Source organism: Pseudophryne corroboree, chromosome 11, assembly GCF_028390025.1.
Source record: "Pseudophryne corroboree isolate aPseCor3 chromosome 11, aPseCor3.hap2, whole genome shotgun sequence".
NCBI lineage: Eukaryota > Metazoa > Chordata > Amphibia > Anura > Myobatrachidae > Pseudophryne > Pseudophryne corroboree.
This window is the reverse complement of record NC_086454.1, coordinates 235,387,299-235,411,856: the sequence shown is the minus strand read 5'-3', so window position 1 is coordinate 235,411,856 and position 24,558 is coordinate 235,387,299. Positions and strand designations below refer to the sequence as shown.

Below are 24,558 nucleotides of genomic sequence, written 5' to 3'. Positions count from 1 at the left end.
GTATACTGTATGTATGGGGAGAAAAAGCAAGAGGTGACTTTTCCCCCTTCACATGAGTTAAATGAATTATGTGAAAAAGCGTGGGATTCCCCCGATAAGAAAGTGCTGATTTCCAAAAGGTTACTTATGGCGTACCCTTTCCCGCCAACGGACAGGATGCGCTGGGAATCCTCCCCTAGGGTAGATAAAGCTCTGACACGCTTATCTAAAAAGGTGGCCCTGCCGTCACAGGATACGGCCGCCCTAAAGGATCCTGTAGATAGGAAGCAGGAAACTATCCTGAAGTCTGTTTATACACACTCAGGTACTCTACTGAGGCCGGCACTTGCGTCGGCCTGGATGTGTAGTGCTGTAGCAGCATGGACAGATAATCTGTCTGAGGAAATGGGTACCTTAGACAAAGATACCATTTTACTGACCCTGGGGCATATAAAAGACGCTGCCCTATATATGAGGGATGCCCAGAGGGACATTTGCCTACTGGGCTCTAGAATAAATGCAATGTCAATTTCTGCCAGAAGGGTCCTGTGGACTCTGCAATGGACAGGTGATGCCGACTCCAAAAAGCACATGGAGGTGTTACCTTACAAGGGTGAGGAATTGTTTGGGGACGGTCTCTCGGACCTAGTTTCCACAGCTACGGCTGGGAAGTCAAACTTTTTGCCATATATTCCCTCACAGCCTAAGAAAGCACCGTATTACCAAATGCAGTCCTTTCGATCACAGAGAAGCAAGAAGGTCAGAGGTGCGTCCTTTCTTGCCAGAGGCAGGGGTAGAGGAAAGAAGCTGCACCATACAGCTAGTTCCCAGGAACAGAAGTCCTCCCCGGCTTCCACTAAATCCACCGCATGACGCTGGGGCTCCACAGGAGCCAGGAGCGGTGGGGGCGCGTCTCCGAAATTTCAGCCACCAGTGGGTTCGCTCACAGGTGGATCCCTGGGCTATACAGATTGTGTCTCAGGGATACAAGCTGGAATTCGAAGTGATGCCCCCTTACCGTTACCTCAAATCGGCCCTGCCAGCTTCCCCCATAGAAAGGGAAGTAGTGTTAGCGGCAATTCACAAGTTATATCTCCAGCAGGTGGTGGTAAAGGTTCCCCTCCTTCAACAAGGAAGAGGATTCTATTCCACAATGTTTGTGGTACCGAAACCGGACGGTTCGGTCAGACCCATATTGAATTTAAAATCCCTGAACATTTATCTGAAAAGATTCAAGTTCAAAATGGAATCGCTCAGAGCGGTCATTGCAAGCCTGGAAGAGGGGGATTTTATGGTGTCTCTGGACATCAAGGATGCTTACTTGCATGTCCCCATTTATCCACCTCATCAGGAGTACCTCAGATTTGTGGTACAGGACTGTCATTACCAATTCCAGACGTTGCCGTTTGGGCTCTCCACGGCACCGAGAATATTTACCAAGGTAATGGCAGACATGATGGTGCTCCTTCGAAAGCAAGGAGTCACAATTATCCCATACTTGGACGATCTCCTCATAAAGGCGAGGTCCAGGGAGCAGTTGCTAATCAGCGTAGCACACTCTCAGAAGGTGTTGCAACAGCACGGCTGGATTCTGAATATTCCAAGGTCGCAGCTGATTCCTACTACGCGTCTGCCTTTTCTGGGCATGATTCTGGACACTGACCAGAAGAAGGTGTTTCTCCCGGCGGAGAAGGTTCAAGAGCTCGTGACTCTAGTCAAAGACCTCTTAAAACCGAAACAGGTGTCGGTGCATCGCTGCACGCGAGTCCTGGGAAAGATGGTGGCATCATACGAAGCCATTCCCTTCGGCAGGTTCCATGCGAGGATCTTTCATTGGGATCTGTTGGATAAGTGGTCCGGATCGCATCTTCAGATGCATCGGCTGATCACCCTGTCCCCGAGGGCCAGGGTGTCTCTTCTGTGGTGGCTGCAGAGTGCTCACCTTCTCGAGGGCCGCAGGTTCGGCATACAGGACTGGGTCCTGGTGACCACGGATGCGAGCCTCCGAGGATGGGGGGCAGTCACTCAGGGAAGAAACTTCCAAGGGTTGTGGACAAGTCAGGAGGCTTGTCTGCACATAAATATCCTGGAACTAAGGGCCATAATACAACGCCCTGAGTCAAGCGGAGCCTCTGCTTCGCAACCAACCGGTGCTGATTCAGTCAGACATCATCACCGCAGTGGCTCATGTAAACCGCCAGGGCGGCACAAGAAGCAGAGTGGCGATGGCAGAAGCCACCAGGATTCTTCGTTGGGCGGAGAATCACGTGCAAGCACTGTCAGCATTGTTCATTCCGGGAGTGGCCAACTGGGAAGCAGACTTCCTCAGCAGGCACGACCTCCACCCGGGAGAGTGGGGACTTCATCACGAAGTCTTCACTCAGATTACAAATCGATGGGAACTGCCACAGGTGGACATGATGGCGTCCTGTCTCAACAAAAAGCTACAAAGGTATTGCGCCAGGTCAAAAGACCCTCAGGCGATAGCTGTGGACGCCCTGGTAACACCGTGGGTGTTCCAGTCGGTCTATGTGTTTCCTCCTCTTCCTCTCATACCCAAGGTGCTGAGAATCGTAAGAAAAAGAGGAGTGAGAACAATACTCATTGTTCCGGATTGGCCAAGAAGGACTTGGTACCCGGAACTGCAAGAAATGCTCACAGAGGACCCATGGCCTCTGCCTCTCAGACAAGACCTGTTGCAACAGGGGCCCTGTCTGTTCCAAGACTTACCGCGGCTGCGTTTGACGGCATGGCGGTTGAACGCAGGATCCTAGCGGAAAAAGGCATTCCGGATGAAGTAATTCCTACGCTGATAAAGGCTAGGAAGGACGTGACAGCAAAACACTATCACCGTATATGGCGAAAATATGTTGCCTGGTGTGAGGCCAGGAAGGCCCCTACAGGGGAATTCCAGCTGGGCCGGTTCCTGCACTTCCTACAGTCTGGAGTGACTATGGGCCTGAAGTTGGGGTCCATAAAGGTCCAGATTTCGGCCCTATCCATTTTCTTTCAAAAGGAACTGGCTTCTCTTCCTGAAGTTCAGACGTTTGTTAAGGGAGTGCTGCATATTCAGCCCCTTTTTGTGGCACCTTGGGATCTCAACGTGGTGTTGGGTTTCCTGAAATCCCACTGGTTTGAGCCACTTAAGACCGTGGAGCTAAAGTATCTCACATGGAAGGTGGTCATGCTATTGGCCTTAGCTTCGGCTAGGCGTATGTCAGAATTGGCGGCTTTGTCATGTAAAAGCCCCTATCTGGTTTTCCATATGGACAGGGCAGAATTATGGACTCGTCCACAATTTCTGCCAAAGGTGGTGTCATCTTTTCATTTGAACCAACCTATTGTGGTGCCTGCGGCTACTCGTGACTTGGAGGATTCCAAGTTGCTTGATGTAGTCAGGGCTTTGAAGATCTATGTAGCCAGGACGGCTGGAGTCAGGAAGAGTGACTCGCTGTTTATCCTGGATGCATCCAACAAGCTGGGTGCTCCTGCTTCAAAGCAAACTATTGCTCGCTGGATCTGTAACACGATTCAGCAGGCTCATTCTGCGGCGGGATTGCCGCATCCAAAATCAGTGAAAGCCCATTCCACAAGGAAAGTGGGCTCTTCTTGGGCGGCTGCCCGAGGGGTCTCGGCATTACAGCTTTGCCGAGCAGCTACTTGGTCGGGTTCAAACACATTTGCTAAGTTCTACAAGTTTGATACCCTGGCTGAGAAGGACCTTGTGTTTGCCCATTCGGTGCTGCAGAGTCATCCGCACTCTCCCGCCCGTTGGGGAGCTTTGGTATAATCCCCATGGTCCTTACGGAGTCCCCAGCATCCACTAGGACGTTAGAGAAAATAAGATTTTACTCACCGGTAAATCTATTTCTCGTAGTCCGTAGTGGATGCTGGGCGCCCGTCCCAAGTGCAGACTTTCTGCAATACGTGTATATAGTTGTTGCTTAATAAAGGGTTACGTTATGTTGGCATCCATTGTTGATGCTCTGTTGTTGTTCATACTGTTGACTGGGTATGTTTATCACAAGTTATACGGTGTGATTGGTGTGGCTGGTATGAGTCTTACCCTGGATTCCAAAATCCTTTCCTTGTAATGTCAGCTCTTCCGGGCACAGTTTCCTTAACTGAGGTCTGGAGGAGGGGCATAGAGGGAGGAGCCAGTGCACACCAGTAGTACTAAATCTTTCTTAGAGTGCCCAGTCTCCTGCGGAGCCCGTCTATTCCCCATGGTCCTTACGGAGTCCCCAGCATCCACTACGGACTACGACAAACAGATTTACCGGTGAGTAAAATCTTATTTTTTGTATAAAAAATGGAAACAGATGATTTTGCTGTGATTAATGTTTTTTAACTTTGTCAATCTTTTGCTTTTCACCTGTTTAAAAAAAAAAAAAAATGCAGCCATAAAGCAATTTATGAAAACATTTTGCTATACTTAATAACAGAAGACGATGTGTTCATCCAAAACATGTTTGACTAACAACATTTATGTTTAGTAGCCACATTTCCCCCCCTGCCATTGATGGTCACGTGTGGCTGGTGATAATAATAGTAATATCAATGTTTTTCTTGGCAACGTACACCCCATTTCAACAAAGGTAGGCCCTTTCAGATGCAAGTAGAGATTTGACTGAATTACATAGACCCTTGCATAGTCTATGCTTGGTCCTGGCGCATAGGCAGAGTATAAGCTCTGCAAACTGATCAGTTCACCACTGAAATAGCCTCATGGGGGGAATTAAATTAGGCGCTGTGCAGGGATTTTTTTTTTCAGGTCTGAGTAGACCCGAAAAGAAATCCCCCAAAATGTTTTTGGGTGCTGCAAACCAATTAACACATAGGTCTAGGAACATATACCGCCTTTTTCCACTTCACCATAAAACAGAATATTATAATTTCTCTTACGTTTTAGAGGATGCTGGGGTCCACATTAGTACCATGGGTATAGACAGGTCCACCAGAAGCCATTGGCACTTTAAGAGTTTGAGAGTGTTGGCTGGCTCCGCTCTCTATGCTCCTCCCACCAGACTCAATTTAGAAAATGTGCCCGGAGGAGCCAGTCACAGCTTGGGGAGCTCTACAGTGCTTCTTTAGTAAAGTTTTTTTTTTATTTTTTTTTAGTTTATTATTTTACAGGGAGGCTGCTGGCAACAGCCTCCCTGCTTCGTGGGACTAAGGGGGGGAGTAGTGTCCGCCCTGCGGGGTCTGAGCCACTATCTCCGCTGACAGGACACTGAGCTCCTGAGGGGATAGATCGTTCCCCGCCATAGGGGATCGCTCACCCCAGCAGCATGCTGCCACCCACTTACAGAGCTGAAGATCAGTGGTGAGTGAGTCACCGACCCCCTTATCAAGAGGGGGCTGGTGTGAAGATGGCCGCAACAGGGTAGGAGCGCAGTACTAACTGCGCTCCGGAGGCTCAGCGGTACTTACTACGGCGATGTGTGGGGCGCCCTGAGCCAGCCCCTGAACCTTGTACTGGGTAGCAAGCGTGTCAGGGTCTGTGGATCTCAACCAGCATTTTATCTCAGGCCAGTATAATCCTTGTGAAGAGCGAGAAGACAGCGCCATTTTGGAGTCTGAGCTTCTCAGAGCGGACCCAGCAGCGTTCAGCACCATTTTCCTGCCTGCACAGCGCTGTCCAGGAAGAGCAAGTTCCTCCACAGCAACTCCAGTTATCTCTCATGGTAAAAGGGGGGAAGGCTGCATTAAGACACTGTAACGTATTAAGGTGCACAGTCAGCGCTAGTAGGGGTCTCCCTTTACATTAAAAGCGCTGTCTGTGGGTTGGCTCCAATCTCTGTGTCTTGCCATTCTTGGGGGTTTAATTCTGTCCTACCCTGTGTGTTTGTGGAGTGTCTGTGGTCTCCGTTAAGCAATGTCCACGGACTCTGTCTCATATGCTGCAGAGGATATTTCCTCTCAGGATGATCCCAATCCATGTAATCAGGATTGCACTGGTTTAGCACAGATACCAGCAAGGAAGCCTGAGTGGTTATCCTCTATCAAATCTATGATTTCTCGGATTTCAAATAGGGTTGCACAAAATGAATCTGCAACTCAGGCTTTACAGAACTCTATTGCAGTCTGGCCCATTTCTGGTACCTCAGGGCTCCCCGCTGTATATTCACATAAATGAGCTCTTGCGCAGATCATGCAGGATGATACGGATACCGATTCTGACACTGCAGACGGGGATGTGTTGCGTGGGACAGCATCTCTTGCTAAAGGGGTGCAGTTGATGATAGAGGCTATTAGAGATGTGTTGAATATTGCTGATACAACACCTGAGCAGGTTGAGGAGGCTTACTACACTGAAAATAAGAAAGCCTCGCTAACCTTCCCTGCGTCAAAGGAATTAAATGATATTTTTGAAAAGGCTTGGGAAAACCTGGATAAAACATTCCAGATACCTTAAAGGGTTCTAGTGGCATTTCCTTTCCCGGTTGAGGATAGGAAAAAATGGGAAAACCCGCCTATTATTGACACGTCAGTATCCAGACTCTCAAAAAAGGTGGTTTTACCTGTTCTAGGATCTACCGCCTTGAAATAGCCGGCTGATTGTAAAATTGATAATACGCTCAAATCCATGTACACGGCTTCTGGGGCAATACTATGTCCCACTATTGCCAGTGCTTGGATTGCCAAAGCTATGGTAAAGTGGTCAGGCACTTTACTTGAAGACTTGGATGCTAAGGAGAAATGTGATGTTGAATTGTTTTTACATAACATTCAGGATTCGGCAGGATTTCTGGTAGAATCCATGAAAGACCTGGGTTCCACGGCTGCGGTAATTTCTTCCATGTCTGTATCAGCTCGTCGAGGACTGTGGTTGCGCCAGTGGTCTTCCGACACGGAATCCAAGAGAAGTGTGGAGACCCTACCCTACACAGATCAGGCTCTCTTTGGGGAAATGTTAGATGCGTGGATCTCCACGGCTACGGCTGGTAAGTCACCCTTTTCTTCCCTCAGCTACACTTGCTCTGAAGAAACCATTTTCTTCAGCTACATCACAGCCCTTTCAGTCTGCCAAGCCGTCCAACACCTTCTTTCGGGGAGGTCGGTCCAAGTCCAAGAAACCTGCGGCTGCAGGTTCCCGGGAACAGAAACCTGCTTCAGGTACACCAAAGTCCTTCGCATGACGGTGGACTGCACGCCCGGGAGGTGGGGCCGGTGGGAGCGAGACTCAGGCATAGGGAGGCCAATCCCGGGTAGTTTTTTCAATCCCGGGATTCGGGATTGAAAAACGCTCAATCCCGGGATTGCAGTAGGGATCAGTGAAGGGTGTAGGGAGCAGCGCTGGAGGGAGGGTGTAGGTAGCGGTGCGGGAGAGAGGGTGTAGGTAGCGGTGCGGGACTCGGGAGGGAGGGTGTAGGTAGCGGCGCGGGAGGGAGGAAGGCTGTAGGGAGCACTGCACGGAGGGAGGGTGGGTGTAAGTAATACTACTTACTATTAGGCGGGTGGCAACCATGGACACACTGAATGCGGCGGCATTTCAAATGAAGCACCAGCCGCCAGCCAACCAGACCTGGCGGACCGGCAGCCAATTAGGATAGCGGCCGCAGTAGTCGCTCCTGATCGGCTGCTGCGGCAGCTTCCCTGATTGGCTGCCGGTCTGCCAGCTCTGATTGCCTTGCGGCCGGCGCTACATTTGAAGTGCCGCCGCGTTCAGCGTGTCCATGGCTGCCGCCAGCCTAATAGTAGTAACTTCAAGTAGTACTTACACCCACCCTCCCGCACATGCGCAATGTAATCCGTGAATCTTGGGATTGGAGGCTCAAATCCTGGCATTTTTGGGCCCAAATCCCGGGATCTCGCCGATCCCGGGATTGGCCTCCCTACTCAGGCATTTCAGTCACGTCTGGGTGTCATCCGGCCTGGACCCCTGGGTGCAAGATATTGTGTCTCAGGGGAACAGTCTGGAATTTCAAAATCTCCCTCACCGATTTTTCAAATCAGGCTCGCCAGCTCTGCTGGCAGACAGGACTGTCCTGCAAGAAGCCGTCCAGAAGTTGGTGTGCCAGTACCACCTCATATGCAAAACAAAGGTTACTATTCGAACCTTTTCGTGGTACCGAAACCGGATGGTTTGGTCAGGCCCATTCTGAACTCACTAAACCCCTTTCTGAGGCAGTTCAAGTTCAAAATGGAGTCTCTAAGGGCAGTGATATCAGGTCTGGAGTAGGGGGAACTCCCAGTACCCCTGGATATCAAGGATGCGAACCTCCACATTCCGATTTGGCTGCCGCATCAAGCTTATCTTCGATTCGCAACTGTTGGACTGTCATTTTCAGTTCCAGGCCCTGCCATTCAGCCTCTCCACAGCACCGAGGGTATTCACCAAGGTGATGGCGGAAATGAGGATTCTCCTCCGCAGACAGGGGGTGAACATAATTCCATATCTGGACGATCTGCTGATAAAAGCATTGTCCAAGGAGAAGCTGTTACGGTCCATAGCTCTCACGACCCAGCTTCTCAGGGAACATGGTTGGATCCTGAATCTTCCAAAATCACATTTGGAACCAACCAGGAGGTTGTCCTTTCTGGGAATGATCCTCGACATGGAAGTGAAGAGAGTGTTTCTTCCAGTGGAAAAAGCGTTGGTGATACAAACAATGGTCCGGAAAGTCCTGAAGCCAAACCGGGTGTTGGTTCATCAGTGCATTCGCCTTCTGGGAAAGATGGTGGCCTCTTACGAGGCCCTGCAGTACGGGAGGTTTCACGCTCGGTCCTTCCAACTGGATCTCCTGGACAAGTGGTCGGGATCCCATCTACACATGCACCAGAGAATACGTCTGTCGCCAAAGGCCAGAATTTAACTCCTCTGGTGGCTGCAACTGCCTCACCTTCTGGAGGGCCGCAGGTTCGGGATTCAGGACTGGATCCTTCTAACCACGGATGCAAGTTTCCGGGGCTGGGGCGCAGTCACTCAAGGGGAAACCTTCCAAGGAAGGTGGTCAAATCTGGGAGCCGGCCTGCCGATAAACATTCTGGAACTAAGAGCCGTCTACAACGGTCTTCTTCAAGCGGCCCATCTTCTGAGAAATCGGGCCGTTCAAGTGCAGTCGGATAATGTGACAATGGTGGCTTACATAAACCGACAGGGTGGAACGAAGAGCAGAGCTGCAATGTCAGAGGTAACCAGGATAATCCTCTGGGCAGAAAAACACGCGTTGACGCTGTCAGCAATCTTCATTCCGGGAGTAGTCAACGCGGAAGCAGACTTCCTCAGCAGACACGATCTCCATCCAGGGGAGTGGGGTCTCCATCCAGAGGTGTTCAAGGAGATAACAGATCTTTGGGGCGTATCCCAGATCGACATGATGGCCTCTCGTCTCAACAAGAAGCTTCAGCGGTATTGTTCCAAGTCAAGCGACCCGCAAGCAGTTGCGGTGGATGCCCTAGTGACTCCGTAGGTGTTCCAGTCGGTGTACGTGTTTCCTCCACTTCCACTCATCCCAAGCGTTGTAAAGCTGATAAGGAGAGAACAAGGGTTCAAGCGATCCTCATTGCTCCAGACTGGCCATGAAGGGCTTGGTACGCAGATCTTCTGAATCTACTGCAAGAAGAGCCGAGGCCTCTTCCTTTTCGGGAGGACTTGCTGTAGCAGGGGCCGTTCGCCTGTTAAGACTTACCGCGGCTACGTTTGACGGCATGGAGGTTGAACGCCTGATACTAGCTCGAAAGGTCATTCCAAACAAGGTTATTCTTACCTGATACAGGCTAGGAAAGGAGTGACGTCTAAACATTACCATCGAATTTGGAAAAAACATGTCTCTTGGTGTGAGTCCAAAAAATTTCCTTCAGTGGAGTTTCAACTGGGATGGTTTCTCCTCTTCCTATAAGCCGGTGTGGATATGGGCCTGAGGTTGGGATCTATGAAGGTCCAGATTTCGGCCCTATCCATTTTCTTCCAGAAACAGTTGGCTACCCTCCTTGAGGTTCAGACCTTTTTGAAGGGAGTTCTGCTCATCCAACCTCCCTTTGTACCACCTACGGCGCTTTGGGACCTTAATGTAGTGTTGCAGTTCCTCCATTTGGACTGGTTTGAGCCTCTACAGGAGGTTGAGGTCAAATTTCTTACATGGAAGGCTGTCACGTTGTTGGCCTTAGCTTCTGCTAGATGTGTGCCGGAGTTGGGGGGCTTTGTCCTGTAAAAGCCCATACTTGATCTGCCACGAAGATAGAGCTGAGCTCCGGACACGTCAGCAGTTTCTTCCAAAGGTTGTCGGCATTTCATATCAACCAACCTATTGTAGTGCCAGTAGCTACTGACTCCTCAATTTCATCAAAGTCCTTGGATGTTGTAAGGGCTCTGAAAATCTATGTGAAGAGGACTGCTCGTCACAGAAAATCGGACTTTGTTTGTCCTGTATGATCCCAAGAAAATTGGGTGTCCTGCTTCTAAGCAGACAATCTCTCACTGGATCAGGTTCATTATCCAGCATGCGTACTCTATGGCAGGATTGCCGAGTCCTACGACTGTCAAGGCCCACTCTACACGTAAGGTGGGGTCTTCCTGGGCAGCTGCCCGGGGTGTCTCGGCTTTACAACTTTGCAGAGCTGCAACTTGGTCTGGGTCGAACATGTTTGCAAAGTTATACAAGTTCGATACTTTGACTGAACTTCAGATCATCAGAGGCCAATCAGTTCTGCAGGAGCCTCCGCGCACTCCCAAGTGTTCTGGGAGCTTTGGTACATCCCCATGGTACTAATGTGGACCGCAGCATCCTCTAGGACATAAGAGAAAATAGGATTGGTTACCTACCGGTAAATCCTTTTCTTGTAGTCTGTAGAGGATGCTGGGCGCCCGCCCAGCGCTTCGTTTTCCTGCTGTCGTTATTTGGCTCAGTACAACTTTGTTTTAGTTGAGTACTGCATTGTTACTTGGTAGGTAATGTTTCAGCGGTTGCTGAGTTTTCAAGCTAAGTTAGCTTGATGTGCCTTGTATGTGTGAGCTGGTATGAAGATGTCTGTCTCCTCGGGCACAGTTTTTAGACTCAGTCTGGTTGAAGGAGCATAGAGGGAGGATCCAGCCCACACTCTCAAACTCTTAAAGTGCCAATGGCTCCTGGTGGACCCGTCTATACCCATGGTACTAATGTGGACCCCAGGATCCTCTATGGATTACGAGAAAAGGATTTACCGGTAGGTAAGCAAAATCCTAATTTTTTTTCTTTCCTTTACAAAAAAAATTCTATAACTTTTTATTTGGCAATGTTGCTCTGAAGCAACATGAATATTTTTTTTTATGCTGTAGTATTCACATTTTCTCATATGTCCTAGAGGATGCTGGGGACCACATCAAGACCATGGGGTATAGGCGGTTCAACAGGAGCCATGGGCTCTCAAGACTTTTCAATGGGTGTGAACTGGCTCATCCCCCTATGCCCCTCCTCCAGCCCTCAGTTTTAGAAATGTGCCCAGGCACACTGGATGCACTCTGAGGAGCTCTACTGAGTTTCTCTGAAAAGACTTGTTAGGTTTTTTATTTTCAGGGAGATCTGCTGGCAACAGACTCCCTGCTTCGTGGGACTGAGGGGGCAGGAGCAGAACCAACTTCCTAAAGAGTTTCATGGCTCTGCTTCTGGCTGACAGGATACCATTAGCTCCTGAAGGGTACTGAACGCTAGCCGTGTCTAGATGCTCACTCCAACAGCATGCCGTCACCCCCCTCGCAGAGCCAGAAGTCAGAAGACAGGTGAGTATGAGAAGAATGAACCTTCTATCAAGTAAGTGATGGCTGACGTCCGGCAAGGCTGGCAGGAGCGCAGCGCGCCATTGCTGCCCATGCACACAGGCACTGCAGGGCGCTGGGGCGGGCGCCCTGGGCAGCAAAAATATACCTCAAAACTGGCTAAAAGGGGGCATAAGGTGCCGCTGGCACAGCCCTAACCCCGCCAGTATATATATTACTGTGATTACTGAGTCTAAGGGCGCTCCATTGCGGGGGCGGATCTTCTTCCTCAGGCAGCCAGCACACTGCTCAGCGCCATTTAACTCTCTCCTCAGGCTGCAGAGAACACGCTGGTCCTCTCCTCCACTTCTGACAAGTACAGGGTGATATTTGGGGGGGGGGGGGGGGGGGGCACAGGGCGTTGTAGTGCAATTTTATAGTGTGATTAGCTGTATAAAAAAAAGCACTATTTGGCTGTGGGCATTCTGTGTTCACACTCATTACTGGCGCTGGGATTGTGAACTGGCTGCTCCTATACTGTGTTCCTCTGACAGATTTTACTGTGGGTCTGTCCCCAAATAAGTCCCAGTGTGTCTGTGAGTGTGCTGTACATGTGTGAGGCAGGGAGTTCCTCCCCGGAGGAAGCCATTTTAGGGACACAGACTTGTAATGTGGTGGCGCTGCCGGTTCACCAAGAGCCTCATGGGTGAGATACGTGACAGTATGCATCTGATTGACCAAAGATTAGATAAGTCTGAATCTAAGGCTGCATGCTGGAGAAAATCTGTGGAAGATGTGATTTTTCAGGATTCTGTTATTCCTTATGCAGGCGGCCCCTCTGGGTCACATAAGAGACCATTTGTGAATGTTGTAAACACTGATACCGACACGGACTCTGATTCTTGTGTCGACGATAGTGACTCCAGAGAGATGGATCATAAATTGGTGAAAAGCATACAATATATGATTGTGGCTATAAGGGACGTGTTGGAGGTTACAGAAACCACTCCTGTACCTCAGGAGAAGGTTTATTTTTATAAGGAAAAGAAATCCAAAGTCATGTTCCCTCCTTCACACGAACTAAATGCTCTCTTTGAAGGGATGTGGGTGAATCCTGATAAGAAATTTCGTATTCCCAAAAGGATTCAGATAGCTTACCCTTTCCCGGCTGAGGACAGGAAAAAATGGGAATCACCCCCTGTGTTAGTGCTCTTTCCAGGTTGACAAAGAAGGTATTCTCCCTGCACCTGGCACGGCTTCACTTAAGGAGCTGGCAGACCGCAAAATGGAAACGACATTGAAATCCATTTATGTAGCCAATGTTACGCTGCTCAGGCCCACAAAAGAGTCGCGCTATTGAAAAATGGTCAGAAAGTGTGTCATCAGAAATTGACATGGTTGATAAAGATGAGATGCTCCTTAAGTTAGGGAATATCAAGGACGCTGCCGCCTACATGCTGGAAGCAGTGAAGGATATTGGACTCAAGTTCACAAGCCGCTACCATGGCAGTGTCTGCTAGGCGGGCATTGTGGATTCGCCAGTGGAACGCGGATGCAGATTCCAAAAGAAACATGGAGGCTCTCCCATATAAAGGTGAGGCCTTATTTGGCGATGGCCTGGATGCGTTAGTCTCAGTAGCTACTGCAGGTAAGTCGACATTTTTGCCCTCTGCACCTGCACTGGCAAAAAAGACCTATCACCCGCACATGCAGTCCTTTTGGCCCAATAAATACAGAAAGACGAGAGGTTCCCCCTTCTTTGCAAGTAGGGGGAAGGGAAAGAAGTCCGCAGCGGCTCCCGGTTCCCAAGAGCAGAAGTCTACCCCTACTCCTGCCAAATCCTCAGCATGACGATGGAACTCCCTTGCGGGAGGCCGCTCGGGTGGGGGCATGTCTCAAACTGTTCAGCCAAGGTTGGATTCTGTCTGGCCTGGATCCCTGGGTGTTGCAAATAGTATCCCAGGGATACAAGCTGGAGTTTCAAGACGTTCCCCCATGACGATTTTTCAAATCGACCTTGCCAGTTTCTCCGCCAGAGAGATAAGCAGTAACAGCGAAAATCCAAAAATTATGTCAGGACCAGGTCATAGTCCTGGTACCGTTGTCACAACAAGGACGGGGTTTTTATTCAAGCCTCTTTGTTGTACCGAAGCCGGACGGCTCGGTCAGACCGATCCTAAACCTAAAAGATCTGAATTGCTACCTGAAAAAGTTCAAGTTCAAGATGGAATCACTTCGGGCGGTGCTTTCCAGTCTGGAGAAGGGGGACTACTTGGTGTCGGTGGACATAGAGGATGCTTACCTGCATGTTCCCATTTATCCTCCTCACCAGGCGTATCTGAGATTCACTGTTCAGGTTTGCCATTACCAATTCCAGACGTTACCTTTTGGCCTCTCCACAGCGCCGAGGGTATTCACCAAGGTGATGGCGCAGATGATGGTCCTCCTTCGTCAGAAAGGAGTCAATATAATTCCTTATCTGGACGATCTCTGATAAAGGCGAGATCCAGGATGCAGTTGTTACAAAACATGTCGCTCTCTCTGTCGATACTCCAACAACACAGGTGGATCATAAATTATCCAAAGTCACAGTTGGAACCGACGACAAGGTTGTCTTTCCTCGGGATGATTCTGGACACAGAAGTACAGAGGGTATTTTTGCCATTAGAAAAGGCTGTGGAAATACAGAAAATGATAAAACAGATACTGAAACCATCCTGTGTGACGATCCATCAGTGCATTCGGTTGTTGGGGAAGATGGTGGCGGCCTACTAGGCCATACAGTTTGGCAGGTTCCATGCCAGAGTATTCCAGTGGGACCTGTTGGACAAGTGGTCGGGGTCACACCTGCACATGCACCGAAAGATAATCCTGTCGTCAAAAACCAGGATTTCGCTCCTGTGGTGGTTACACAGCTCTCACCTACTAGAGGGACGCAGGTTCGGGATTCAGGACTGGCATCCGTGGTTACCAGGACCAAGTCTCCTAGGCTGGGGAGCTGTCACTCAGGGAGAAAACTTCCAAGGATGTTGGTCACATCAGGAAGCCTCCTTCACATATACGTGCTTGAGCTGAGAGCCATTTACAACGGCCTTCAACAAGCGGTACATCTTCAAGACCGTCCCGTGCAGATCCAGGCAGACAATGTAACAGCAGTCGCGTACATAAATAGGCAGGGCGGAATGAAAAGTAGAGCGGCAATGGCAGAGGCGACAAAAATCCTCCGCTGGGCAGAAAAACATCTACAAGCTCTGTCGGCAATATTCATTCCGGGAGTAGACAACTGGGAAGCAGACTTCCTCAGCAGACACGATCTCCATCCAGGAGAGTGGGGCCTCCACCAAGAAGTCTTCGCAGAGGTGACAAGTCTTTGGGGAGTTCCTCAAGTAGACATGATGGTATCTCGCCTCAACAAGAAGCTTCAGAGATACTGTTCCAGGTCGAGATACCCTCAAGCAGAAGCAGTGGATGCACTAGTGATCCAGTGGGTTTTCCCGTCAGTGTACGTCTTCCCTCCACTTCCGCTGATCCGAAAAGGTACTCAGGATCATAAGAAAAACAAGGGTTCGAGCAATCTTCATTGCCCCAGACTGGCAAAGGAGGTCTTGGTACCCAGATCTTCAGGAGTTGCTCACAGAAGATCCTCGGTCTCTTCCTCTTTGCGAGGACCTGCAGCAGCAGGGGCCGTGCGTGTATCAAGATTTACCGCGGCTACGTTTGACGGCATGGCTGTTGAGCGCCGGATCCTAGCCAGGAAGGGTATTCCCAAGGAAGTCATCCCCACTCTTATTCAGGCCAGGAAAGGGGTAACGTCGAAACATTACCACCGTATTTGGAGAAAATGTGTCTTGGTGTGAAATCAAGAAGGCTCCTATGGAAGAGTTTCACTTAGGACGTTTCCTCCATTTTCTACAGGCTGGTGTGGAAGCAGGCCTCTGATTGGGATCAATCAAGGTTCAGATTTCGGCCTTGTCAGTGTTCTTCCAAAAACAATTGGCCTCTCTTCCAGAGGTTCAGACCTTCGTGAAGGGGGTTCTGCACATCCAGCCTCCATTTGTGCCTCCAGTGGCACCATGGGACCTTAACGTGGTGTTGCAGTTCCTTCAATCAGATTGGTTTGAGCCTCTACAAGAGATAGCGTTGAAGTTTCGCACTTGGAAAGTGGTGATGCTTTTGGCATTGGCAGCCGCATGGCGGGTGTCTGAATTGGGGGCCTTGTCTCACAAGAGCCCTTACCTGGTCTTCCATGAAGATAGGGCAGAGTTGAGGATTCGTCAACATTTTCTTCTGAAGGTGGTTTCATCTTTCCACATAAACCAACCTATTGTAGTGCCAGTAATTACTGACACATTCACTGAATCAAAGTCCCTAGATGTGGTTAGAGCTTTGGAAATCTATGTGGCTAGAACGGCTCGTATATGGAAAACAGAGGCCCTGTTTGTCCTGTATGCTCACAACAAAATTGGGTATCCTGCTTCCAAGCAGACTATTGCACGTTGGATCAGAAATACGATTCAGCAAGCTCATACTACGGCTGGATTGCCGTTACCGACATCGGTAAAGGCCCACTCCACTAGGAAGGTGGGCTCATCCTGGGCAGCTGCCCGGGGGATCTCTGCATTACAACTGTGCCGAGCAGCTACTTGGTAAGGGTCAAACACATTTGCAAAGTTCTACAAGTTTAGGTCCTCATCGGCCAAGGTGTCAAAGTTTGGTCAATCGGTGCTGCAGGGTCATCCGCACTCTCCCGCCCATACTGGAGCTTTGGCATAAACCCCATGGTCTTGATGTGGTCCCCAGCATCCTCTAGGACGTATGAGAAAACAGGATTTTGAAACCTACCAGTAAATCCTTTTCTCCTAGTCCATAGAGGATGCTGGGCACCCGTCCCAGTGCGTACTTTACCTGCAGTTTTAGTTATTAGTTACACAAGTTGTGTTATCTTAGTTCAGCATGTTGCTGCAATTAATTCATGCCTGTTGGCGTGTGTTATGTTAAATGCCATGTGTACGGCATGGTTGAGGGTGTGAGTTGGTATGTATCTCACCACTCGTATTAAAGTAAGTCCTTCCCTCGAAATGTCCGTCTCCCTGGGCACAGTTCCTATAACTGAGGTCTGGAGGAGGGGCATAGGGGGAGGAGCCAGTTCACACCCATTGAAAAGTCTTAGGAGTGCCCATGGCTCCTGTGGAACCGCCTATACCCCATGGTCTTGATGTGGTCCCCAGCATCCTCCACGGAGTAGGAGAAAAGGATTTACCGGTTGGTATCAAAATCCTGTTTTTATCCTTTTGGTAGCAGGGATGCTCTCAGACAGCATATAACTATGGGCCTGATTCAGAGGTGGAAGCAAATTCTGTCAGGACTACTGTATGTCTCTACTCTGTGGAGCTGGGAACTTGTGCTAATGCTGCAGCTGCTGTAATCTGTATAGGGATGCTTACCAGCTGCATCGTTAATCTGCCACTTGCGTAAAAAGATGCAACATCGGTTGTACCATTGAACATCTGAGTAACCCTACGGCTGTTCAGAATGTCCGTCGGGACACTGGGGCCAGTGAAACTGCTTCCAAAGACGCAGTTGCTAGCTGCAACATGTCCACAAAATACTTGCAACACTCCCACGTTTTACTAGCCCCCCCCCCTGTATTTACCATAAACGTGACTGTCACAATCGCTCTGCGTTCAATTACTATACCTCCCAACTGTCCTGATTTCAGTGGGATAGTTCTGCTTTTGGGTTTTTTTTTCTGCTGTCCCACCTGTGGGAGGATGGGGGTCTATTCGATCACCGCTGCTCTGCAGAGGATAGAAGATGGACGCATTTGCATTGTCATCTACACTTTGATGGGAGAGGCTGAGGGCTGCCCAGTGACATTTGGCCATGCCCCAAAATGTTATGCACTGATAATGTCAAATATTACCTTAAAACATAAAGCTATACACTACTACCGGGGAGCTGCTGTGGCCGCTAGACTTATTACACACACTACGGACTAAGTACGCTATTTGCGTACTGAGTACCGTATGGGTACGCACTTAGCGTAACAGACGCTGAGCCGTGGGCGCGACGCACGAGCAGCACGTACGCTCACAGATTCGCGCTTTGTACCAAGCACGCTATTGGCGTACTGAGTACTGTACTGCTACGCTATTAGCGTAGCAGACGCTGCGCCGTGGGCGTGAGACACGAGCGGCACGGACGCTCACAGAATGATATACAATAAACCTTGTTAATAAAAACAATGTAAGGATATGCTTATACTTTAAACCTTAAATAGCACTGGCGATACAAAGCATCCGCAGTGCATACACCTTAACAATGCAGGTTAATCTAAAACAGGTTAAATAAGTTAATCTACTTTAAAAGCCCAGGCAGGAAAATGAAAACACAACACTGTTTGTGGTAAACCACTGGACTCTAACACCACAGTGGATTATTCAGAGAAAAGGGGTAAACAGGTACAAGTTATACTCTACAGGCTAACAAGGAAATCTAAACAGAATAATGATGGCTACAGCGAATATACATTCGTGGGGAATCATTCGCAAGCGCAACCTGGATCCAGTTCTCAGCTATCAGGGAGAAAGCCTTCAGAGTCTTGTGTGACCAAGTCTGCTGCAAGCTCTATTTAGTCACTTCATTCAAAACAATACAATGGTCACTGTAATCTCATTGTTCATTGGACACAGGGATATGTCTCTACATTACAGCAAAGGTCATAGGTGGATTTGAATAGGTAGGCAATGTCCTTCCCCAACTGCTCTGGTGGGAGGTATCCTCTGGATTCCAGCCGCATGTGTAATTTACAGCAAATACAGTTAATGTTCATAATCTACTTCTGTACATAACTATACGCAGGAGCGAGCGATCCTTTCCTAACACCGGAATGTTACCCTTAAAATACCCTACAGCTGGATACTAGACACCACCTTTCATCCTTTATCTGACCCTTCCTATCATGCAAGGAGGAATCCCTCTGTCCAGGAACTGTTTAAACTAATCATACTCGCTGACATGGTCTAGGGGAATAATATCTACAAAATGCACTATTTGGGTTAAATATGCTACGTACGAGTCACACGCTCACAAACTCCGCCGTAAATACACATATCATGCGCACGAGTCGCTGGAGCGTCTCTTACGCAACTTGCGGGTATGTGTACGCATGGGGGACCAGGTGCACGAGCAGCGTGCATGTGCATGAGGGGTTAGTACAAGGGATATGTATCATGATATTTTTCGACTTTGACAGCACCAGGGCGTGTGACCTCATGGACCCAGGGCTTCACCCCCTTTCCCAGGAAATAAACTTCCCGGGACAGGTTTTGCAAATGTTGTGAAAACATGAAATACTATGCCTGCCATAGTGAGGGGGGTTGGCGGCAGGGGCCTGCTCAGCAGGGGAGGATGGCCACGACGGGGGGGGCTGCTCATTTCACCCAGGGCCTGAAATGAGTGATGTGCTTGATTGGCCTGCCTGCATGCAGGCACAATCTAGTGCCAGCAATAGCGACGCGCGGAGGGCATACACACGGAGAGATCTGTGCTTAACTTCTATGTAATCCAGTCAGAATAGTTTCATTATACAATGGGAGATTTACTTGTATATTAACATATAAAGTTGCAAAATTGTCATTCAAACTCCTAAATAATGTTACTATTAAGTTAACACAAGGCTCTATCACATAGGTTCCTAAACTCAGCCTTCAAGGCAGCCTAACAGTCCAGGTTTTAAGGATATCCATGTTAGATCACAGGTGACTTAATTAGCGCCTCAGTCAATTTGATTTAACCATCTATCCTCAGCCACGGATAGCCTTAAAACCTGGACTACTAGGGTGCCTTTGTTACAAGGGCCCTCATTCCAAGTTGATCGCTTGCTAGCTATTTTTTGCAGAGCAGCGATCAGATAGTCGCCGCCTCTAGGGGGGTGTGTTTTCGCTTTGCAAGTGTGCGAATGCTTGTGCAACTGAGAGGGGCAAAAAAGTTTTTTGCAGTTTCTGTGTAGGTCTGAACTTCCTCAGCCCTTGCAATCCCTTCAGCCTGTCCGGTCCCGGAATTGACGTCAAACACCTGCCCTGCAAACGCTTAGACACGCCTGCGGTTTCTCTACCACTTCTAGAAAATGGTCAGTTGACACCCATAAACGCCCTCTTCCTATCAATCTTCTTGCGATCGGTTGTGCGAAAGGATTTATCGCTAGAAGCATTGCACAGCAACGATGCTGTTTGTACGACGCGTGTGCGCATAGCGGTGCATACGCAGTAGTAACCTGATTGCTGCGCTGTGAAAATCTGCAGTGTGCGATCAACTCGGAATGACCCCCAAAGTGCGGTTGCCACTGCCCAGTCACTACTAATTATTGTTTTCCACATTGTGCTATAGTATTACTATTTTTTTGTTCACTATTCCACTAGGGCAGGCATTCCCAACCACGGTCCTCAAGGCACACCAACAGTGCAGGTTTTAGTGATATCCAGGCTGCAGCACACATGGTTAAATCAAAATAACTGAGCTACTAATTAAGTCACCTGTGCTGAAGCCTGGATATCACTAAAACATGCACTGTTAGTGTGCCTTGCGGACCGTGGTTGGGAATGCCTGCACTAGGGGAATGCACGATTTTGTATTTGTTTGTATAAGGGACGCGAGTACTGTGACCGTCTGAGGTGGGTATGCAGACCCTCCAACATGACCCGCCCCACTAGGTACAAAATGCTCTGTTCCTGGACTTCCCTCTTAATTTATGATTGCCATAACCTGTGTTGAACTAGTTACATGATAAGAAAGCTGTTTCTTCACAGGTGATGGCATTAATAAATTAAGAGGGAAGTCCAGAAACAGAGCATTTTGTACCTAGTGGGGCGAGTCATGTTGGAGGGTCTGGGTATGTCGTCATGTTGGAGGGTCTGGGTATGTCCGTATCATGTTATGTTGCAGCTGTACACATGCCTGCGGTGTGACACAGAACGCCCATAACAGGGCTCGCCCGCGTCGTCGTTGCTACAAACGCAGCACAGTACAGTAGTACTGTACAGTGGATCTAGAATACAAGCCGGAGGCGCGTGAGCCGATTGGACCAATGGGTGCATTAGCTTTAATGGAACGGGCCAATCGCCAGGCGAGTCGCTCCGACGGCATCCCGCCCAGATCCTTCTCTCCCTTGCTCTGGGAGGGCGTACGCAATAGGCGTAGCGTGTTGAGTGTAAGAGAATTGTATCCAGAGATAACGTTGGCGTAACTTCTGTTGTGAATGAGCGTGTGCGGCTGTCATTCGCAGGCCATTTAAATGTCTACGCAGTGTCATTACCGGAGTTGTGTGCAGTGTACATCTGACCGGGGCAGCCCAGGAGAGGCCTCATCATGATTAAGGAAGAGGACGAGGATGGGAACGGCCAGCAGGGAGATGAGCAGCTCCGCTGCCGGTATGAGGAGCTGTGCAGCAGTCTCAATATGGACGAGAGGGCCCGTGTGGAGGCCTGGGAGAGCTACGCTAGGATCAGTCAGAACTACACTCTGGAGGTGAGGGGGTTAATGTGGCCGGCACAGGGGGGTAAGGCATCAGGGAGGATACACGCATACTGCCACTGGGGGATGGACGAGTGACAGAACATGCATTGCACAGTGCCAGCATCTCCGTGGTACCTGCACTGCCTGTCCTGGAGCTCCTGCTTTCCCATTGCTGAGACGTCTGTGCACCTATATCACTGGCACTAGAAGCTTATCCTGTGTGTGCAGCAGGCATAAGTGCCCCAGGACCACTGGGAGGAATACAGTGTCTCATCATATGACTAGTTCAGCTGGCCTAGGCCACTGTAATAGGTTGTCTTTTATCTTGTACGTTCCAAAGGGGACAGTAAAGTGCTATTGAATTAATCTGCAGTTGTACACTGTAAACCCCAGATAATGCGCTTCTTTCACCCAGGGCTGTAACAACATATTGGTTGGATGGCACTTGCCAGGGATGCTGATTGAGAGAGACCTCTGACACCCACAAATGTGAACCCCCTTTGGGTCCTGCAGGCACCCGTCTCTGCAAATTACCCCAGCATTGCCTTTTGGTCTGAGTTCCATGCTCTGGGTTCTGTCACTGCACCTACATGATGTTACACTCCCCATCGTGGAACATCTGAGCTGAAGTTTTAGTCAGGGGCACCCAGGCCCCTAGATACGGTGCCACATTCACCAACTTAGTCTAATCCTAGGGGCGCAGGCACACACACACTTGTGTGATAAAGCATAAAAATGTATGATTGAAATTTCTCTATCGTCCTAGTGGATGCTGGGGTTCCTGAAAGGACCATGGGGAATAGCGGCTCCGCAGGAGACAGGGCACAAAAAGTAAAGCTTTTTCCGATCAGGTGGTGTGCACTGGCTCCTCCCCCTATGACCCTCCTCCAGACTCCAGTTAGATTTTTGTGCCCGGCCGAGAAGGGTGCAATCTAGGTGGCTCTCCTAAAGAGCTGCTTAGAAAAAGTTTAGCTAGGTTTTTTATTTTACAGTGATTCCTGCTGGCAACAGGATCACTGCAGCGAGGGACTGAGGGGAGAAGGAGTCAACTCACCTGCGTGCAGGATGGATTGGCTTCTTGGCTACTGGACATCAAGCTCCAGAGGGACGATCACGGGTACAGCCTGGATGGTCACCGGAGCCACGCCGCCGGCCCCCTTGCAGATGCTGAAGACAGAAGAGGTCCAGAATCGGCGGCTGAAGACTCCTGCAGTCTTCAAAAGGTAGCGCACAGCACTGCAGCTGTGCGCCATTTTCCTCTCAGCACACTTCACACGGCAGTCACTGAGGGTGCAGGGCGCTGGGAGGGGGGCGCCCTGGGAGGCAAAATGATTACCTATAAAGGCTAAAAATACCTCACATATAGCCCTAGAGGCTATATGGAGATATTTAACCCCTGCCTAATTTCTCTAAATAGCGGGAGACGAGCCCGCCAGAAAAGGGGCGGGGCCTATCTCCTCAGCACACGGCGCCATTTCCTCTCACAGTTCCGCTGGTCAGGACGGCTCCCAAGTCTCTCCCCTGCACTGCACTACAGAAACAGGGTAAAACAGAGAGGGGGGGGCACATTTATGGCGATAATTTGATATAACAAAGCAGCTATAAGGGAGCACTTATTATAAGGCTATCCCTGATATATATATAGCGCTTTTGGTGTGTGCTGGCAAACTCTCCCTCTGTCTCCCCAAAGGGCTAGTGGGTCCTGTCTTCGTTAGGAGCATTCCCTGTGTGTCTGCTGTGTGTCGGTACGTGTGTGTCGACATGTATGAGGACGATATTGGTGTGGAGGCGGAGCAATTGCCAAATATGAGGATGTCACCCCCTAGGGAGTCGACACCGGAATGGATGCCTTTATTTATGGAACTACGGGATAGTGTCAACACGCTAAAGCAGTCGTTTGACGACATGAGGCGGCCGGACAATCAATTAGTGCCTGTCCAGGCGACTCAAACACCGTCAGGGGCTGTGAAACGCCCTTTGCCTCAGTCGGTCGACACAGACCCAGACACAGGCGATGACTCCAGTGGTGACGGTGACGAATCAACCGTATTTTCCAGTAGGGCCACACGTTATATGATTTTGGCAATGAAGGAGGCGTTACATTTAGCTGATACTACAGGTACCACTAAACAGGGTATTATGTGGGGTATGAAAAAACTACCTATAGTTTTTCCTGAATCAGAAGAATTAAATGACGTGTGTAATGAAGCGTGGGTTGCCCCTGATAAAAAACTGATAATTTCAAAGAAATTATTGGCATTATACCCTTTCCCGCCAGAGGTTAGGGAGCGCTGGGAAACACCTCCTAGGGTGGACAAGGCGCTAACACGCTTATCTAAACAAGTGGCGTTACCCTCTCCTGAGACGGCCGCACTTAAAGATCCATCAGATAGGAGGATGGAAAATATCCAAAAAAGTATATACACACATGCAGGTGTTATACTACGACCAGCTGTAGCGACTGCCTGGATGGGCAGTGCTGGGGTAGTTTGGTCAGAGTCCCTGATTGAAAATATTGATACCCTGGACAGGGACAATATTTTACTGTCGTTAGAACAAATAAAGGATGCATTTCTTTATATGCGTGATGCACAGAGGGATATCTGCACACTGGCATCACGGGTAAGTGCTATGTCCATTTCGGCCAGAAGAGCTTTATGGACGCGACAGTGGTCAGGTGATGCGGATTCAAAACGGCATAGGGAAGTTTTGCCGTATAAAGGGGAGGAGTTATTTGGAGTCGGTCTATCAGATTTGGTGGCCACGGCTACAGCCGGGAAATCCACCTTTCTACCTCAAGTCACTCCCCCACAGAAAAAGGCACCGACTTTTCAACCGCAGCCCTTTCGTTCCTTTAAAAATAAGAGAGCAAAGGGCTATTCATATTTGCCACGAGGCAAAGGTCGAGGGAAGAGACAGCAACACGCAGCTCCTTCCCAGGAACAGAAGCCCTCCCCGGCTTCTACAAAAGCCTCAGCATGACGCTGGGGCTCCTCAAGCGGACTCGGGGATGGTGGGCGGTCGTCTCAAAAATTACAGCGCGAAGTGGGCTCACTCGCAGGTAGATCCCTGGATCCTGCAGATAATATCTCAGGGGTACAGGTTGGAATTAGAGACAGATCCACCTCGCCGTTTCCTGAAGTCTGCTTTACCAACGTCCCCCTCCGAAAGGGAGACGGTTTTGGAAGCCATTCACAAGCTGTACTCTCAGCAGGTGATAGTCAAGGTACCTCTTCTACAACAAGGGAAGGGGTATTATTCCACTCTTTTTGTGGTACCGAAGCCGGATGGCTCGGTAAGGCCTATTCTAAATCTGAAGTCCTTGAACCTGTACATAAAGAAGTTCAAGTTCAAAATGGAGTCACTCAGAGCAGTGATAGCGAACCTGG

At 49.4% G+C, this 24,558-nt stretch overlaps 1 protein-coding gene across 2 annotated transcripts in view; it reads left to right on the top strand.

Annotated features, from left to right (window-relative positions):
* The first annotated feature begins 20,831 nt into the window (after positions 1-20,831).
* The window catches only part of RBL2 (RB transcriptional corepressor like 2), a 367,306-nt gene continuing 363,579 nt past the window's right edge, over positions 20,832-24,558 (top strand). For both annotated transcript variants that reach the window (XM_063945306.1, XM_063945305.1), the window contains exon 1: positions 20,832-21,181. In XM_063945306.1, the coding sequence (XP_063801376.1) occupies positions 21,023-21,181 (159 nt within the window). In that variant the 5' untranslated portion in view covers positions 20,832-21,022. The remainder of the gene's footprint in view (positions 21,182-24,558) is intronic.